At 54.4% G+C, this 16,220-nt stretch overlaps 1 protein-coding gene across 2 annotated transcripts in view; it reads right to left on the reverse strand.

Annotated features, from left to right (window-relative positions):
• DSCAML1 (DS cell adhesion molecule like 1) overlaps nucleotides 1–16,220 on the reverse strand; it is a 366,272-nt gene that overhangs the window by 77,302 nt on the left and 272,750 nt on the right. For both annotated transcript variants that reach the window (XM_054439952.2, XM_054439953.2), the window contains exons 7-10: nucleotides 14,149–14,445; nucleotides 12,177–12,449; nucleotides 1,115–1,393; nucleotides 584–703 (exon numbers count right to left, since the gene is read on the reverse strand). In XM_054439952.2, the coding sequence (XP_054295927.1) occupies nucleotides 584–703; nucleotides 1,115–1,393; nucleotides 12,177–12,449; nucleotides 14,149–14,445 (969 nt within the window). The remainder of the gene's footprint in view (nucleotides 1–583; nucleotides 704–1,114; nucleotides 1,394–12,176; nucleotides 12,450–14,148; nucleotides 14,446–16,220) is intronic.

Genomic DNA, 16,220 nt, shown 5'->3' on the forward strand with positions numbered 1-16,220 from the left:
GCAGGTGGAGAGAAGATTGAGCCTTCAAATGGCAGTTGCCTGGTCTTAGGCAACAGGCCTGGGAGAGAGGCCAGCATCCTCCAAGGGGGCCTTGTGGGTACCCCCTGCCCTTCCATTCCCCAGTGTCAGTCACGAATACAGTCTAGGATTGGGCCTTAGTCAGAAAGCAAAGGCATCCTTGGGATGAAATTGGGCTCCAAGAAGGACCCTGACCCCAGAAAAGGTTGACTGGTGAGAAGCAGGGGGTTTCAACGCTCTGGGGCCCCAGAGCAGGGTGGGGTAGGGAAAGCAGGTGTGCACTGAGTTCTGGGGCGGAGATGGGAGGGGAGAGGAGAGGTAACGTCTGGGGGGACAAGAGGAAATACGGAGTCAGCATGATGGCTGTTCCTGGTCCACAGACCCCCGGGGGTGGCTGAGGATGACTCCAGGTGAGGTGTAGCCTGGGGTCCACTGGGGTGCAGACCAGAGGACTCCCACCCAGGGCTAGGAGTTGCCTGCAGGGAACAGGTTCAAATCCCATCACAGCATCCTCCCTTCCCTGTCCCTGCCCTTCTTGGAGATTCTGGCTGGGCCAGGGGCTTACCCTTGGCATGCTTCCACATGACCTTGGGCGGGGGGTAGCCATCCACCGAGCAGTTGAGCACACCAGCTTTGCCGTAGATGCCATCCTGGTTGTTGGGTTGCACCACAAATCGAGGGGGCACTGCAGAAAGAGGGAAGGTAGGGAAACAGACCATTTCAGTCTCTGATGGGTATCCTATGGCTTCAAGCACCTTCCGTTTGAGGTCAGCCCTGCCTGGGCCATTATAAAGTTGGAAGGGGGCAGCTTCTGAAACCCAAGATGCTGAGAACTTTTGTTGAGTACTGGGTAGGGAGTTGGGAGCTCTGAGTTCCAATCCTGCCTTTGCCACTGACTAACTGAGCAAGTGTCTCTCTGCTCAGGGCTTCGGTTTCCTGCCCTGGAAAATAAGAGGTTTAGGCTCCAACAGGGCCCTTCAAGATGCTGGAGCCCACCTTCCGTGAGCCTGTGATTGGAACTGGAAATCTAGAGACTGCAGTAGCAGCAGGCAGAGCTGGCTCCTCCCTCCCCTGAGGCTGCCCTGTCCCTGCTCACCACGCACGATGAGCTGGCGCTCCCGGCTCACGGTGGCGGCTGCGTTGCTGGCGATGCATGTGTAGTTGCCGTTGTGCTTGAGGGAGACGCTAGAGATCTGCAGGGAGCTCATGAATTCCTTGCTCTCGATGGTCACGCCCGAGCCTGAGATGATCACCTGTCCGTCCTTCCTCCAGGTGATACGGATGGGCATGTCCCCCGAGGACACCACACAGGGAATGTAGAGCAGCTGGCCGATGGAGGCGGGTGGGAACTCGAAGGGCTGGATCAGAGGGGGCACTGGGAAGGCAAGGGGGTGCTGCCGTTGGGACCCTGTGGGCCCTCGCCTGGCCGCCAATGCCGCCTCACCTGCCTTACCTGGGGCTCTGGGTTGGGCCTTGAACAAAGATCCCCTGGGGCACTGGGGCCTTGTTCTATACATGCAGGATCTCCTAATGATGCCTGGCTCCTGTCCCTCTGCCTGCCCAGGCTGGGACCCACTGTCTCTGTTCAGGGCCTTGACTGGCCTGGATTAACTCTGACCTTTCGATCTGTCCTGGAATTTGATTCATGCCTGCTGACCTCTGCTCACCTTTCCCTCCAGCTTCCCTGATGCTCCTCAGCACCCCTGTACCCACCTTCTCATCCCAGTGATGCAGCTCATAGCTCTCTGGGGGCCTGGGATAGAGGCGAGGTGCCCAGTGGCAAGAGAGGAAGCGCAGTGTTGGGACTGTCTCTCTGGGGGCCTGGGATAGAGGCGAGGTACCCGGTGGCAAGAGAGGAAGCGTGGTGCCGGGACTGTCCCCCACGCACGTCCTACGGCTGCTCATCTGAAACCAGAGCACTGAACTCTGGGTCTCCCACAGGGCCCTCAGCCACCTCACCCCTCTCTATTGTCATCGAGTGTTAGGACAGGCGAGTGGAAGCTCACATCACTGTTCAGTTGCTTTATACACATGATCTCACCGGAGCCTCCTACCAATAATGTCCCCATTTTACAGATGAGAAAACTCAGGTTCAGAGCAGAAACGAAATTGCCCTAGGTTGCCCTGGTCGTAACATATGACCATGGGATTTGAAACCCATGGTTTGCTCTTCAAGTCCAAGTGTCATCACCATGTGGCTTGGTTGCCTCTCCAAAAAAGCCCCAGACGTGCCCAGACAAGAGACAAGAGACAACTTTTTTTTTTTTTTTTTTTTGAGAGAAGGTCTTGCTCTGTCACCCAGGCGGGAGTACAGTGGCGTGAACATGGCTGACTGCAGCCTCAACCTCCTGGGCTCTAGTGATCCTCCCATCTCAGCCTCCCAAGTAGCTGGGAATGCAGGTATACACCATTGTGCCTGGCTAATTTTTAATTTTTTTTTTTTTTTAAGAGACAGGTGTCATTATGTTGGCCAGGCTGGCCTCAAACTTCTGGTCTCAAGGGATCCTCCCCCCTCAACATCGCAAAGTGCTGGGCTGACAGGCAAGAGCCACCACACCAGGTCCAGAGATCTTTTTGTCTTGTAGGTGAGCTTCCTTAGGTGGCAGGAAAGAGCAGAGAGGAAGCCCTGTCTTCTGCAGGACAACCAGTTGGTTAGATGTCTCTGGGCAAAGCACCATCCACCCAGCCTTCCTCCCACTAGAAATGCAGCCTGCACCCCCCTGCCAACACTGCCTACGTCTCAGCCCCTGGGGGGCCTGTCTGGAGCCTGAGTCGATGTGAGATGGATCCTCCTTTCTCGGCTCTGGCTAGAGCATCCGCCATTATCTTTATGATAACTCAATTAGGCTGCAGCGACTTCCCCAGCAAGTGGGGGAGAAGAGAGAAGGAGATAGACAATTAGCTTAACAAGGATGAGCACCCAATAGATGAGATCTCCTTTCTGCAGTCGAATAATTAAATTACAAGGCCATGCACAGTCCTCTAGCCTTCTCCCAGGCACCAGCCCCACCCCTCCCTGGAAGCCTGCTACTCTCCACCGTGGGCCCATCCAGAGTGGCCACAGTGGGGGATGGGCTCTGGGGGGAAAGATGGATGGCATCAGATGCATGGCCCTCTGCCCTCAGGGCACCCCTGCACTTTCAGGGCTCAAAAGGGAGCTGCATGCAGGGAGCAGCCAGGTGTGGACACAGAAAAACCCAGGCAGCCCTTTGGATCCTGGGAGAGTTCTTGATCAGGAGCTCTAGGTCCAGAGGAAGTGATATTTAGGAGGGACGTGGCCTCCGTGACCGTCAGTAGGGCCCTCGGGTGACCCTTCCAATGTCATCTTCCACCTCGCGCTCACTCCAGCCTGTGCTCCCACCAGCATGCCGTGAATGCCACAGTCCCACACCTCAGCCTGCCTGGGTGAACACCGCTGGGCGTCTGTCCTTCTCATCCCCCAGCACATGGGCTCCTCAGCTACCAGCTGGCTTTGATCCACCTTATTCCAGATCCACCTGGAACCTAAATCCCAGCCAGCTTTTCCGGGGTTCTGGTCATGGCCCGGACCACCTCATCCCAGTCTCTGGCTGCCTCTTTTCCTGGGTTGGGACTCTGCCCCCAGTATTCTGAGTGGTTTATTGGGCCTTAGACATCTTCAGATAGATTTCTCTGGAGCCCTGACTCTAGCAATGGCCCAATGCCCATTCCTGAGACCTCCCCAAGATTTCTCTTGTTGGGCCTCTGCTGACCCCCTCCTAGTTTTTGTGTATGCCTAGGTCAGATCTAGGCCTCCCAGCTCCCTTGGGCTTTCTGATGGATTGTAGCAGAGACCCAGATGTGCCGCCCAGTTTGTTTCCTTAGGCCTAGAAGAACCAGTTCTGGCCAAGTCCTCCTCCTGCCCACAAAGGCCTCCTGGGAAACTCCCCTGGGAAACTCCCCTATATCCTTTCAGATCCTGCTCAAATGCTACTCTTCTGTGAAGCCCACCTTCCTTCCACACAGTCCTGAAGCCTTCGGTCCACACCTGGATTAGGGCACGTATCACATGGCTCTCGGGGTAACTGCATTACCCCCTCCCTGGGGTAACTTCCTATATAAGTCCTTATATAACTAGGACTTATTCACCCAGCAAACTGTAGGTGCCCGATGAATGCTTGTCGGGTGAGGAAATGAACGAACATATGTCTCAACATCATTTCCTAGGATGACCTCAGAAGTTCACCTGCAAGAGGGCAGGGGGTGTGGCAAGCACAGGATGGGGGCTCAGCCAGAATAAGGGGGGAATCTGTGCTGCTCCTCGAGATGCTTTGGGGTTCTGGAACTTTGATCCCTTGGTCCCTCCTAGGGGCCAGGCCTTTGCTGTCACAGCACCGAACAAGCTGCTGTGATTTGAGAGCCCTGTGTATGCTTGAACACGAGCAAGGGGAGGGTGGAGGCAGCGATGAGGAGCTGGAGAACAGGATGTATGGGCAAAGCAAGGAGGTAGAAGGTTCTGCAGAGCCGAGAGAAAGCTAAGGGGCTGTGGAGTCTGGAGGGCCAAGCCTGGGCACAGACGGCCAGAACACCACGTTTCCATCGAGGCCAGAGCCAGTGGATAGAGACATAGTGAAATCAGGCAGGAAGGTTTAGTTCAGGCAAGAAGACTGTCTCTTTCAGTAAGGAGGAATTTAGATAATGGAGCAAGTTACTAAGGCAGGTTAATTCATTAATTAACTAATTCATCTAATATTTATGAAATGCTGCTCTGTGAAGGCATTATGCTCCGTGTGGGCTGGGAAAAGTAGAAACATGCTTCAGCTACAGACAGAGGCTCGGGGAGCTTCTCGTTTACTAGGGAAGGCAAGATACTTCCCCAAAGATGATTGGACAAGGACCGCCTGGATATACAGATGCTGAGCTCAAGCAGAGGGCGATGTCATCAGCTGGGGGTGACTGCAGCTTCATGGAGGAGTGGAATTTGAGCTGAGAGTTAAAGGATGCACATGCTTTCAAACAATATACGGGGCGAAGGAGACGGAGGAGGCTGAGCCAAGGGGCTGTCATTCCTTCTGGTCTTCTGAATAACATCAACAGCTCCGAGAGGCCACTGAAGAACAAGTAGCCAACATCCATCCTGGGGAGTTAGACGTGTAGCTGGGCTGGCCCCGCACTCCCAGAGGGCTGTTGGGAGGCAGATGACCAGATGACCTCCCAGAGGCTCAAGGCAGACTCCTCGCTCCCCTCCACCCCTGCTTCTGGGGGATGGGCAGGTGCGATGCATGGCTGGTGCTCCAGGCTAGCCACTCACATCTGGTCAGTACACACTCCAGGCAGCCTGGTCGGGGAAGAGAGCCCAGGGATCATGGCTCCTCCACCAGCTCATTCGGTACTAGGAGTGCTGTGAGTGGGGTCTCCAAAGCAGGGTGGGGACGCCTCCATATATGTACATGGCTGTCCAAATGGAGCTGCCTTCTGACCTGTGAGTCAGCGGCGCCCTCTCCAGCGCTCAGGGCTAGTAGCCGCATGTGTGCCTGGCCATTTCCATCTCTGGGAAAGCCGTTCTCCTGGAGGTGGGGTCTGACCACCTGCACCCTGGTGATGACCTGGGCCCTCTTTACTGTGGAGTTCATCCTATAGATCTGCCCCCGAGTCCCAGTGTGTCCCTAGCAGGCAGCTGGATGTAGGGGGCATGAATGCCTCACAACCCAGGGCTTTCTTCCCAGAAGCCCTGCTGTGGCCACAGTCATCTTTAGCAAAGTGCTGCAATGGTGAAGAGGCAGAGGCCTGAGTGGCTGAGAAGACACAGTGGTCGAGGCAGGCCATTCAGTGTCCAGTCACCATAAAGCTTTTATGGCCACTTGTTTGGGAGTGCTGCACAGAGGAAGGCGTGCTGACCACCAGCCCAGCTCATAAACATTTTATGGTGTCTCTCATCATCTCTCTTTGAGATGGAGCCTTTTATTTACTGCACCTGCTAGCAGAGTGCATGCCGTGGGAAGTCTGGGCTTCTCTGCCCTTGCAGCATGGAGATGCGGCACTAGCCATGCCTGGAACCCAAAACACCCGGTTCCAGACTCTGCTACCCATTCAAGTGACTGTGGGCAAGGCACCTCCTTATCACCATCCAGTCTTACCTCAGTTTTCTCATCTGCAAAATGGAGCGGTTGGACCAACTAATCTCTAAAGTCAGACACTGATTTTCTAGTTAAAACAAGTCCCATATTTTGGGAATAATGACAGCTGACTTAAGTTTTTTATACAACCCTCTCTTCTCAGGAAGCCCGTCCCGGATCGCCTCATTTGAAATTGCAAACCCCCATCTCCTTGGCACTCTCAGCCTCTCTCCTGTTTGACAGGAGACATCTCTGGGGTATTTGCCGTAGGATCCCTTTCCTCACTAAAATGTAAACTCCCTGATGGCAGGGATTTTTGTCTATTTTGAGCATAGCTGTATTCGTAGAACCTAAAATAGTGCCTGGAATCTAGTGGAGGCACAGTAGATGTCACTGAATGAATGACATTTGTGGTCGTTATACTCATCACCACTACCATCGTCATAAGCCCTGTCTGTCCCACGGGAGTTTGCTTCATCCTTTGTTACTGGCTCCCTTGGCTGAGGAAATAAGGTTGTTGGCAGCGGCTCCCTTGGTGTTCCTCCCCCAAATGGCACGCAGGCCATCTCCTCCTAGGGAGCCTGTTGTACCCCTTTCCTGTGGGTCTCAGTGAGGTTCCTTCCAAATCTCCACCTTCACCAGTAGCAGGCACTTGGCCAGGTGGCTGACTCTCCCTTAAGCTTATGATCATAGAAACCCCCAACCCACTCGTTAGGGTGGGAGAGGGTCTCTGGCACATGCTCCCAGGCATATGGCAGAGGCTGGATGGAGCAGTGCTGAAGCTCAGCATTGAACAGCTAGGGAAAAACGAGGGAGGGAGGAGGGAACACGGGCATTTGGGAGAGAGGATGTTTGTGTGTGGGTGGGTGTGTCCCTCTTCCACTTGTCCTCCACAGGAGCCTGGCACCACCTCCCTGTCCTGGTCCTGCTGAGTATAGGCAGAAGCACCTCTTGCCCTTGTTTTGGCTCAAGAAGCCCTCGGAGGCTCAGATGTAGGAATGGAGATGTTTTTTCACGGAGCCAATGCCGAGGGGCCCCAGTTGCAGCCCTGCCTTCCTAGTTAATTAAACATTCAGCCTGCATGCCCAGAGATACTTTTGTGCTACATTATTTTTCAGCTACAGGCGGCCGGCCCTAAAGTCACCAAATCTAGGTTTGATCTATGTGCTCTCCTCTTAGCATCCTGCCAAGGATCTCTCCGGATGACCAGAGACAAATACCGGCCTCCCCGGCAGCCTGGATCTCCACTGCCAGCCAGTGTCACATATGCCAAGGCACACACAGCCCTCAAAGCACCCTCCACCCTTTCTCCTCTCTGCTCCTCCCACTTTGCTGGGCCACAGCAGGCTCCCTTGGGCAATATTTCATATGGTCCCACCTGCAGCCACCTTTTGGGCTCAGGAATGTTGCCTTACGGGAGGGCCCTGGTGGACAACACACTTGTGTATGTGTAACTGCTGGCATGCATGTTTATGTGTGTGCGCTCAAGTGTGAATGGGCTAATGTGTTAATTTGCTGCATGTGCATGCAATACGTACCAGGGTGCACACGCATGATGCATGAGTGCTCACACACAGGTCTCTGCACACATGTGCATGCATGTTGGGCGTGTGCTGCTGTTCTCAGCTTAGTGTTAGAAAAATTCGTTAGAAGACAAGCAGTCCCAGAAGGAATGGAGTCAGCAGTTGTTTTTCCAGCTCATGGAGCAGCATGGGTTTCAGCCCCACCCTGCCCACTGACCCTTGGCCCCACAGAGAGCTGGGGTGGGAGACTTCCAATTTTATCTCACACTTCCGGTGCTCTGTCCCCACCGTCCCTGTCCCCCCAACTTGCCCTTTTCTACTTTCTAGCTCTCTGCTCTGAACCTTGAGTGGGATGCACTTCCTAGTCGGGCAGCAGCAGTGGGGTCTGGAGAGCTGCCCCCAGGCCCATACCCTTCTCCCCCTGCAAGTCAGGGCCCCTGCCATGCCCATGGGCACCTCCTCCACCCGCCTCCTTGGGTAGTTCTTGGAACAGCGCATCCGCTAATCAAGCAGCGTGATCATAATCAGCTCTGATGGTTCTTCTGCAAAAATGCATTCTAATGAGGTGGGAGAGGGAGTCAGGGAAAAAATGGGGATGAGAGGGCCTGAGCTTTTGGAGTGGTGGGGGCATGTCCCAGAGCCCCTCACACCAATGCTGCTTCTTGGTCTAGAGAGAAAACAGGTGACTACACCCCCTTCAGGGCTGGATTTCTGGGATTTTTCAGACCCTGAGGGTGGGGAAGGGGGAAGGTGTGCATGCAAGCGTGTGTACACATACGCACACACACACACACACACACGCCTGCTATGCACAGCTTATGCTGGGTGCTGGGGACTCACACGTGGCCAAGGCATGGGCTCTGTCCTCTAGGATCACACACACACACACACACACACACACACACACACACACACACACATCTCTCCCCTTCCCCCCACTTCCCTCCCTCTCCCTGGGCTGCAGAGACACTGTCGCTCAGCACCATCACAACAGGCCCAGCGAGTCGCTGAGACGGAATGCATCAGATTCAATTCATTAGGACTGATCACTCCCTGAATGGGGCTGAATAATTGATGAGCAGAAGCAGCTTTCAGGACATTCCGAGTCCTCTGAGGCCCGCTGCAGCCCTGTTATTTTTTTTAAGCCAACAAACCCGACCAAATGCTCGCCAGTGAGGGCCGGCGAAGGGAGTGGAGCAAAGGTTAGATGTTTTAATATGTGATGTTTACACTTAAACTCTCGGTCCACTGCTTGTAAGGGAAATGGATACAGGCGGCCCAGCCCGTGATGCTGCTTAAAGGAGGCAGGTTGAGCTGTGTACACAGCCACCAAGCGGATTTGTCCCAGATGTCAGGGGCGGGGATGTGGGCTGGGGGTTGTGAGGTCCCTGGTGGTATGGCAAGGCCCCAGGGCTGGGCAGAGAAAGTGGCCAGGATGCCCTTCCACATGGCTCCCTTGCAACAGCAGGGAAATGAGTGTTTGGCTGTGAGGGTCTCCTCTCTCCTCCCAGGCCTCAGATGGCCACAGTGAGGTTTCCTAGTAAGTTCTCAAAGTAGACTTTGACAGTCCACTTTCATCCGGGAGCGGTGGCTCATGCCTGTAATCCCAGCACTTTGGGAGGCCAAGGTGGGTGGATCACCTGAGGTCAGGAGTCTGAGACCAGCCTGACCAATATGGTGAAACCCCATCTCTACTAAAAATACAAAAATTAGCTGGGCTTGGTGGTGTGCACCTGTAGTCCCAGCTACTCAGGAGGCTGAGACAGGAGAATTGCTTGAACCCAGGAGGAGGAGGTTGTAGTGAGCCTATATCATGCCACTGCACTCCAACCTGGGTGACAGAGCAAGACTCCATCTCAAAAAAAAAAAAAAGAAAAAAAAAGTCCACTTTCCTGGGCTCAAAGTGAGGTTTCCTAGTAAGTCACTCCAACTCAGCCTAATGTCTCAGTTTCAGTTCAAAGCACACACTGTCTGGCACTGTGATGGGTGTTGGGCACACAGGCGTGTGACTCGGCTCCTGTGCACTGATGGCAGGAGCTGGGGGAGAAGTCCCCACCCAGCCTTCCACTGCCACTGTTCAGTCCTTCCAGCTGGCCACCAAGCCCTTCCACCAGATGTCCAGTGATATCACATGCTTGAGGGTCCTCCACAAACCCTTCCTCTTCCCATACGTCCCTCTTGCTGCCGATAGTGTGTGTGTTCCATGTTGCTTCTAGTCTTGGGCAAAGCAGCAGCCAGGGGATCCCCAGGGCCTTCCCCCCATGCCAGAGCCCCTTCCCAGGCCCGGACCCCTCTTCTCTTTTTCTTCCTTCCATGTGCCTCCTGCTAGCTTTCCTCCCCTGGTCAACGCTATTCCTCCCTCTCTTCCCTTGGGGATACAGAGGTGGTTCTCCCCAGCTTCCCCTCCCCACTGCCCTGGGGTGACACTGATGCTCAGGAGAGGGAAGCCCCCAGGTGACAGGGCCCTCAGAGTTCTCAAGGACTGTTGTCTCTTCTGCACCCTCCCTGGCAGTCGCAGAAGCTCTATGTCTTTATTCCTGAGGCAGAGCATGGAGCAAACGGTCCTCACTCCAGCCTGTCCTTTCCCTGGCTCGGGGCCATTCTCAGCTGGAGCCCAGGTTCTGGAGTTATGCAGACCTGGGAAAGATTCTGACACCAGATGGCAATTTACTTAACTTTTCTTTTCTTTTTCTTTTTTTTTTTTGAGATGGAGTTTCACTCTTGTTGCCCAGGCTGGAGTGCAATGGCACGATCTAAGCTCACTGCAACCTCCACCTCCCAGGTTCAAGTTAATTCTCCTGCCTCTGCCTCCCAAGTAGCTGGTATTACAGGTGTGTGCCACCACGCTCCGCTAATTTTGTATTTTCAGTAGAGACAGGGTTTCTCCATGTTGGTCAGGCTGGTCTCAAACTCCTGACCTCAGGTGATCCGCCCACCTTGGCCTCCCAAAGTGCTGGGATTACAGGCGTGAGCCACTGCACCCGGCCTTTCTTAACTTTTCTATGCCTCCAATTTCTGCCCCCAAAACTGGGGAGGAAATGTTACCTGCCTTAGCTGAGTGGGCAGCTGTGGGGTCGAAGATGGCAGTGCACGTGGAGCATGGAGCAATGTGAGAGGCACACAGTGCGCCTGCCGCAGTGATAGTGGCAGATCATTATAACCATCGCAGCCTGCTGCGATAGCCCAGGATGGTGGCTGGAGACCCCCAGACCTCCCTTTCTCCCAGGCGGAGCCCCAGGCTGAGGTCTTCATGCTTCTGGAGCCTCAGGCTGCAGAGGACAACCTGTCTGCTCAACCTCCCCAGGCCTGAGCCCACCCTGGCTCTTCACGAAGAGACATAAGCTCTTCAGCCATCACAGCCATGGCTGACTCGGTACCCAACCCCTGCAGCCTGGTTTTCACTGGCTTCTCCTTAGTCAAGCCTGGGGGTATCTACCTCCCCAGCCTGTCCCCAGAGCAACCAGGCCACCCTCCTCTCAAACACCATCCAGACAGTCTCCAGGTCTGTCAGTCCCAAAGAATGTATTTGGGGGTTTCGAAGACCTTCGCAGCCCCAGAACCAAGGAGACATTGTCGTTGACTCACATGCTCATGTATTTGAACATTTATATTCACTCATTCATTTGATCCACAGACTTAGTGAGTGGCTACCCAGGACCAGGCATGAAACAAAGACCTCACCCAGGTGGGTGTCAAGGGCCCAGGAGGGAGGAAGCACTTTTTTTTTTTTTTTTTGAGACAGAGTTTCACTCTTGTTGCCCAGGCTGGAGTGCAATGGCTCAATCTCGGCTCACTGCAACCTCCACCTCCCAGGTTCAAGCGATTATCCTGCCTCAGCCTCCCAAGTAGCTGGGATTACAGGCACCTGCCACCACGCCTGGCTAATTTTTGAATTTTTAGTAGAGACGGGGTTTCACCATGTTGGCCAGGCTGGTCTCAAACTCCTGACCTTGTGATCCACCCGCCTCGGCCTCCCAAAGTGCTGGGATTACAAGCGTGAGCTACTGTGCCCGGCCTGAGGGAGGAGGCTTTTAAGCACCACACAGCACTTTCCAGGCCTCAAGCAGTACTAGCAGGTGGAAGGGCGTTCCCAGTCCTGTAGAAGCAGCCTGGGTACTGTGTATCCCACAGGGGGTCAGGGCTCCCAGCGTGCTCTCTCAACCCTGGCCTCCTGTTGCTGGTCTCTTGTGTGGGCCCACTGAGCTCCTGGGGGCTCCATCCCAACAGCAGAGGCCCCATGCAGCTCATCGCTGACCTGGCCTCTCTCCCAGAAGGCGGCCTGCCTCCTCTATCTGTAACTCACCCTCTCATGCACCTGGGGTGTGTGCTGTCTTATTCTGCAGCCCGAGGAGGACCCCGGATGTAGAGGAACTCATGGCCTGTGTCCACCCACAGTCTTCTGCCCTGCTCCCTTTTTTCTGAATGCCAAGCTGGGGCCTCTCTTGCTCAGCCTTCCGTTCACCCAGGATTGCCTATTGTTGTCTGAGTCCCAGCTGGGGAGGGGCCCACGCATCCTGGGTGGTCAGGCGGGCAGAGGCCCTGGCTGGTGAGGGAGGCCTACCTTTGACGGCCACGTGAACGCTCTGGCTGATGGAGAGCTGGGGCTGGATGAGGACACTGCACAGGTACTCCCCCTCGTCCATGCCCTTCTGCACGTCAGTCAACTTGAGGGTCCCATTCTCAAACACCACCTGGCGGTGGTTGTCCGGCAGCAGCAGGGCATCCTTGTACCACTTGATGGAGTAGTAGGGATAGCCGATGACCCTGCAGTTGATAAGGGTGTCCCGCCCGGCGACTGCTGTGATGTTCCGCATGGCCCGGATGCTGGGGGGGCCTGGGCAGGAGTCAGGAGAGAGGAGGAGGAGAAGGGCACGTGCTGTCGTCAGCCAGGGGCAGCCGGGTGCTACCCTGCGGTGCTCTTCTCAGGTGCTCGGCCCCTGAGACTTTCGGGGGTGGACATTTGGTGGGGGCACAGGTATGCCTTTTTACAAAGCTACAGACAGGGGCTGGAATTGGGGGGTGCCCACAGTCTCTCCAGGACTCACTGTTACTGGCTTCAAAGAGTTGCAAACGGACGCGGTATACACATGCCTTGGCCAAAAGCCATTCCCCTAGTGGGTCAGGGATAGGACCAAACTGCAGCCCCACCAAGAAGTGACTGGGATTTGGGAGGGCAAGTCCTCATTTATGGGGAGATTAAGATTTTGGGATTAAAGTGGAAAGGTAGAGATTTTGTTGTTTCCATTCTACTTGCTTATTTTGATCTCGTACCCAAAAGGAATTTAAGTTAACTACTTAAAAACAACAGGAAGGTCTTCGCCAGGTGAGCTGATGACCTTCGTTCAACAAGTAAATGTGTATTGTAGGCCCCTGGGAAGGAGCTGTGAAAGGGGCGCTGACAGTGCTGGCTGGGGAGAGAGAGTGTCTTGGGCTGGGCCTTCTGGGCAGATGGCAATCTAGGGGTTGGAAAGGGAGTTCAGAGGCTACCAAGCAAGACAGTGCTCCACAGGGTACAAGGTACTTTCTGGGCCTCAGGTCCCCATCCAGAACATGAGGGGCCCAACTGGGGAATCTTCCAGGGCCCTGCATCTCTGTCCCCCTTCCAATACAGAGGAGAGGGTAGGAGGGTGGCCAGATGGGAAACCCACACTTCTGTCAGGAGTCCAAGGCCTGGCACAGGCAAATTCAACATGAAACTCCACCTTTGCTCCTTTTCCTACCCCCAAGGCAACCAGGGGTGCCCCTGGACCAGTGCCCCTTCCCTTCCTGCTGTCCCCCTGCTCCTCTGCTCTTGGGTCAGGGGTCAGCAGTAGGGTCAGATGAAGACCAGTGAGACCCCATCGGGCTACAAAGAGCTTCAGAGGAGACTGTGTTCTCACCACAGTGACTTGAAGAACTGAGATGTGGGGATGATGCCCTTGAGGACTCCTTTCCCTACTCTTGGAGGCTGCCTTCCTTGGGACACCCCCACCCAGCCTCAGCCTCTTACTCTTAATGGTGTGAGCCTTGTGGGAGAAGATGACGCCCTGGCTCCTGGTTGCTTACACCTCCTGGAGCATTTTGGGGGCTGGCTCAGTGGGAGGACACAGGGTGCACAGCTTGGGTGGGCACCCATGTTAAAGGCCAAGCCTGGTCCCAGCCCCTGCCCTGTCTTGCCCTTACAAGGCCCTGGTGGGGCTGGCAGATACCAGCAGGTGTTTAGCATACTTGGGCCCCAGAGAGATTTGATGGGGAGGAATGGGCTAGAGGGTAAGAGAAGGGGCTGGGCTGGTTGGATTTCTGGAGAGGAGGAAGGAGGAGGGGGAATGGGGAGGTGAATGAGGGTGAACTGTACCAGACACACACACGCACACAAGAATGGATGATGGCGCTTGAGGAGGGCAGGGAAAGGGGACAAGAGAGAGGAGAGAGACCTCTACTAAAATCAAAATGACGATTAATAATAAGTACTAATCAGCACAAGAATAATGGTAACCACAGAGATGGCAAAGGAACTCAAAAACCTATTCTGATATTTAAATGTAGACAGGCACCTCTTACGTTTATTCGCGCCTGATATTCAGCACTGCCCACCGAGTTCCGCGCCGTGCACCGGTATACGCCCCCGTCGCGGATCTGGGGGCCTGTGACGTTCATGTGGCTGATGGTGGTGCCGTCCGACATGGTGTACTGGTTGGTGCGGTGGCTGCCATCCCGCACGATGGGCTCATCGTCGAGGGCCCAGGTGACCGTGGGGGGCGGGGCGCCCTTGGCCGCACACATCAGTGAGAACTGCTCCCCGGGGTTGACCACCTTCTCACTGAAGGATGAGACGATGCGGGGCGTGCCGTCTGCAGGGAGCGAGGAGCCCCCTTCAGGGTCACCAAGCCATGAAGAGACCGTCCCCCCAGCCACCCCCACCTCAGCAGGGGAGGATGCAAAAAGCAGCCGTAAGAGCAAAAAAGAACTTCTGTGTACATCGATTCTTCTGCTATCCGCAGCCCCAAGTGGTGCCAGTTACTACTGTACATGGATTCAGGCTGTAGGGTTTGCATCCTCCTTCAATCTCTTATTAGCTCTGGGTCTTTGGGCAAGTTGCTTAACCTCTCTGAGTCTTTTGTCTCTTATGGATGGAGGATGGGGATAACAGCAATCATGATTATACCCACCTCACGGATAGTCTGAGGATAAAATGAATTAATGCATTTCAGATGCTTCACACAGCGCTTTGTAATTTCTTAATAAATGCTGGTTCTTCTCAACTCTTCCTCTTATTAATAAAGACACAAACTCAGAAATTAACCGCTTAGAACTACGTATGGAACCGCCTGGCCCTGTGGGGTCTGATTCTAGTTCCCTCTGCGTGGGACCTCAGGAGGGGGTGGTGGTGCTGCAGCCCTGTTAGCACAAGGCTTTAAGTCTGAGGCTGAAAGTGCACAGAGGCAGTGGCAGTGAGGAGTCTTGGCCGGGGCTTAAGTCTTGGCTAACAGAATAACCTTGGACAAGACAATTAACCTCTGTGCCCTGGCTTCCTCACGTGGAACTCGGGGATGTAATTATTAACACTGGCCATCATTCCACACAGGATTGTTGAAAAGGATTAAAATAGGCATTAAGTACTTTAAAAGTAGGCCAGCCACGGTTGCTTATGCCTGTAATCTCAGCACTCTGGGAGGCTGAGATGGGAGGATTGCTTGAACCCAGGAGTTTGAGACCAGTCTGGGCAATGTAGGGAGACCATGTCTCTAGAAAAAATGTAAAAAAATAGCCAGGTGTGGTGGCACATGCCTGTAGTCCCAGCTACTCAGGAGCTGAGGCAGGAGGATTGTTTGAGCTCAGGAGTTTGAGGCCGCAGTGAGATATGATTGCATCACTGCACTCCAGCCTGGGCAACAGAGCAATGAGACCCTGTCTCTAGGAAACAGAAACAAGAAACAAAAAGGAAGACAAATGTTTGTCTGGTCGGGGTGAGGAATGAGGGCTTAGGTTCTTGGGTGCCTCACACTTCAAGGAGTGTGGACCCACAGGCCATGACGGGGACACCTGGGGAGGATCCCATACCTGTGGGGCTTGCTTGGGTTTGGCTGGCATCTTTGTTACGACAAATCCTTGGAAGGAACAGAATTGTGTTGTGTTTGTTTTGGTGGCAATGAAGGAGGAGGTGGGGAACCATTAAACTTGTTTGTAAGGGCAGGGTTTCTGCCAGCCCCCACTGCTCCTTTGTACGAATGAGAAAGTGGTGCCTCCTCTGTGTGGGCACAGCCCAGTGCCAGGGCTGATGGGTTGGCAAATGAGGTGCAGGCTGGATTTCAGTCCTCACCTACCCTCTTGGCTGGGCAACGTGTGCAGTGAACAACCTGAACAACCATACACAGAGGTGCTGGGTAAGGAACCCCGGGTGCTGGCAGCTTTAAAGGAGGAGATAGACAAACAAACAAACAGGTAAAAACCCAGGATGCTGGTGAGACACAGAGCCTGCCTTGAAGAAGTCTCAGGCAGGGAGAGGAATTGCAAGTCTAGAGGTCATTGGCACTCTTCCAGCCTCTGAAGACTCCTCTAATACTGAAATTCTAGTAATTTCCGAGGGCAGAGACAGTATAGTATGATGGTTAAGAGACCTGAGCTC

The sequence above is a fragment of the Pongo pygmaeus genome, chromosome 9, assembly GCF_028885625.2.
Source record: "Pongo pygmaeus isolate AG05252 chromosome 9, NHGRI_mPonPyg2-v2.0_pri, whole genome shotgun sequence".
NCBI classification, from domain to species: Eukaryota; Metazoa; Chordata; class Mammalia; order Primates; family Hominidae; genus Pongo; species Pongo pygmaeus.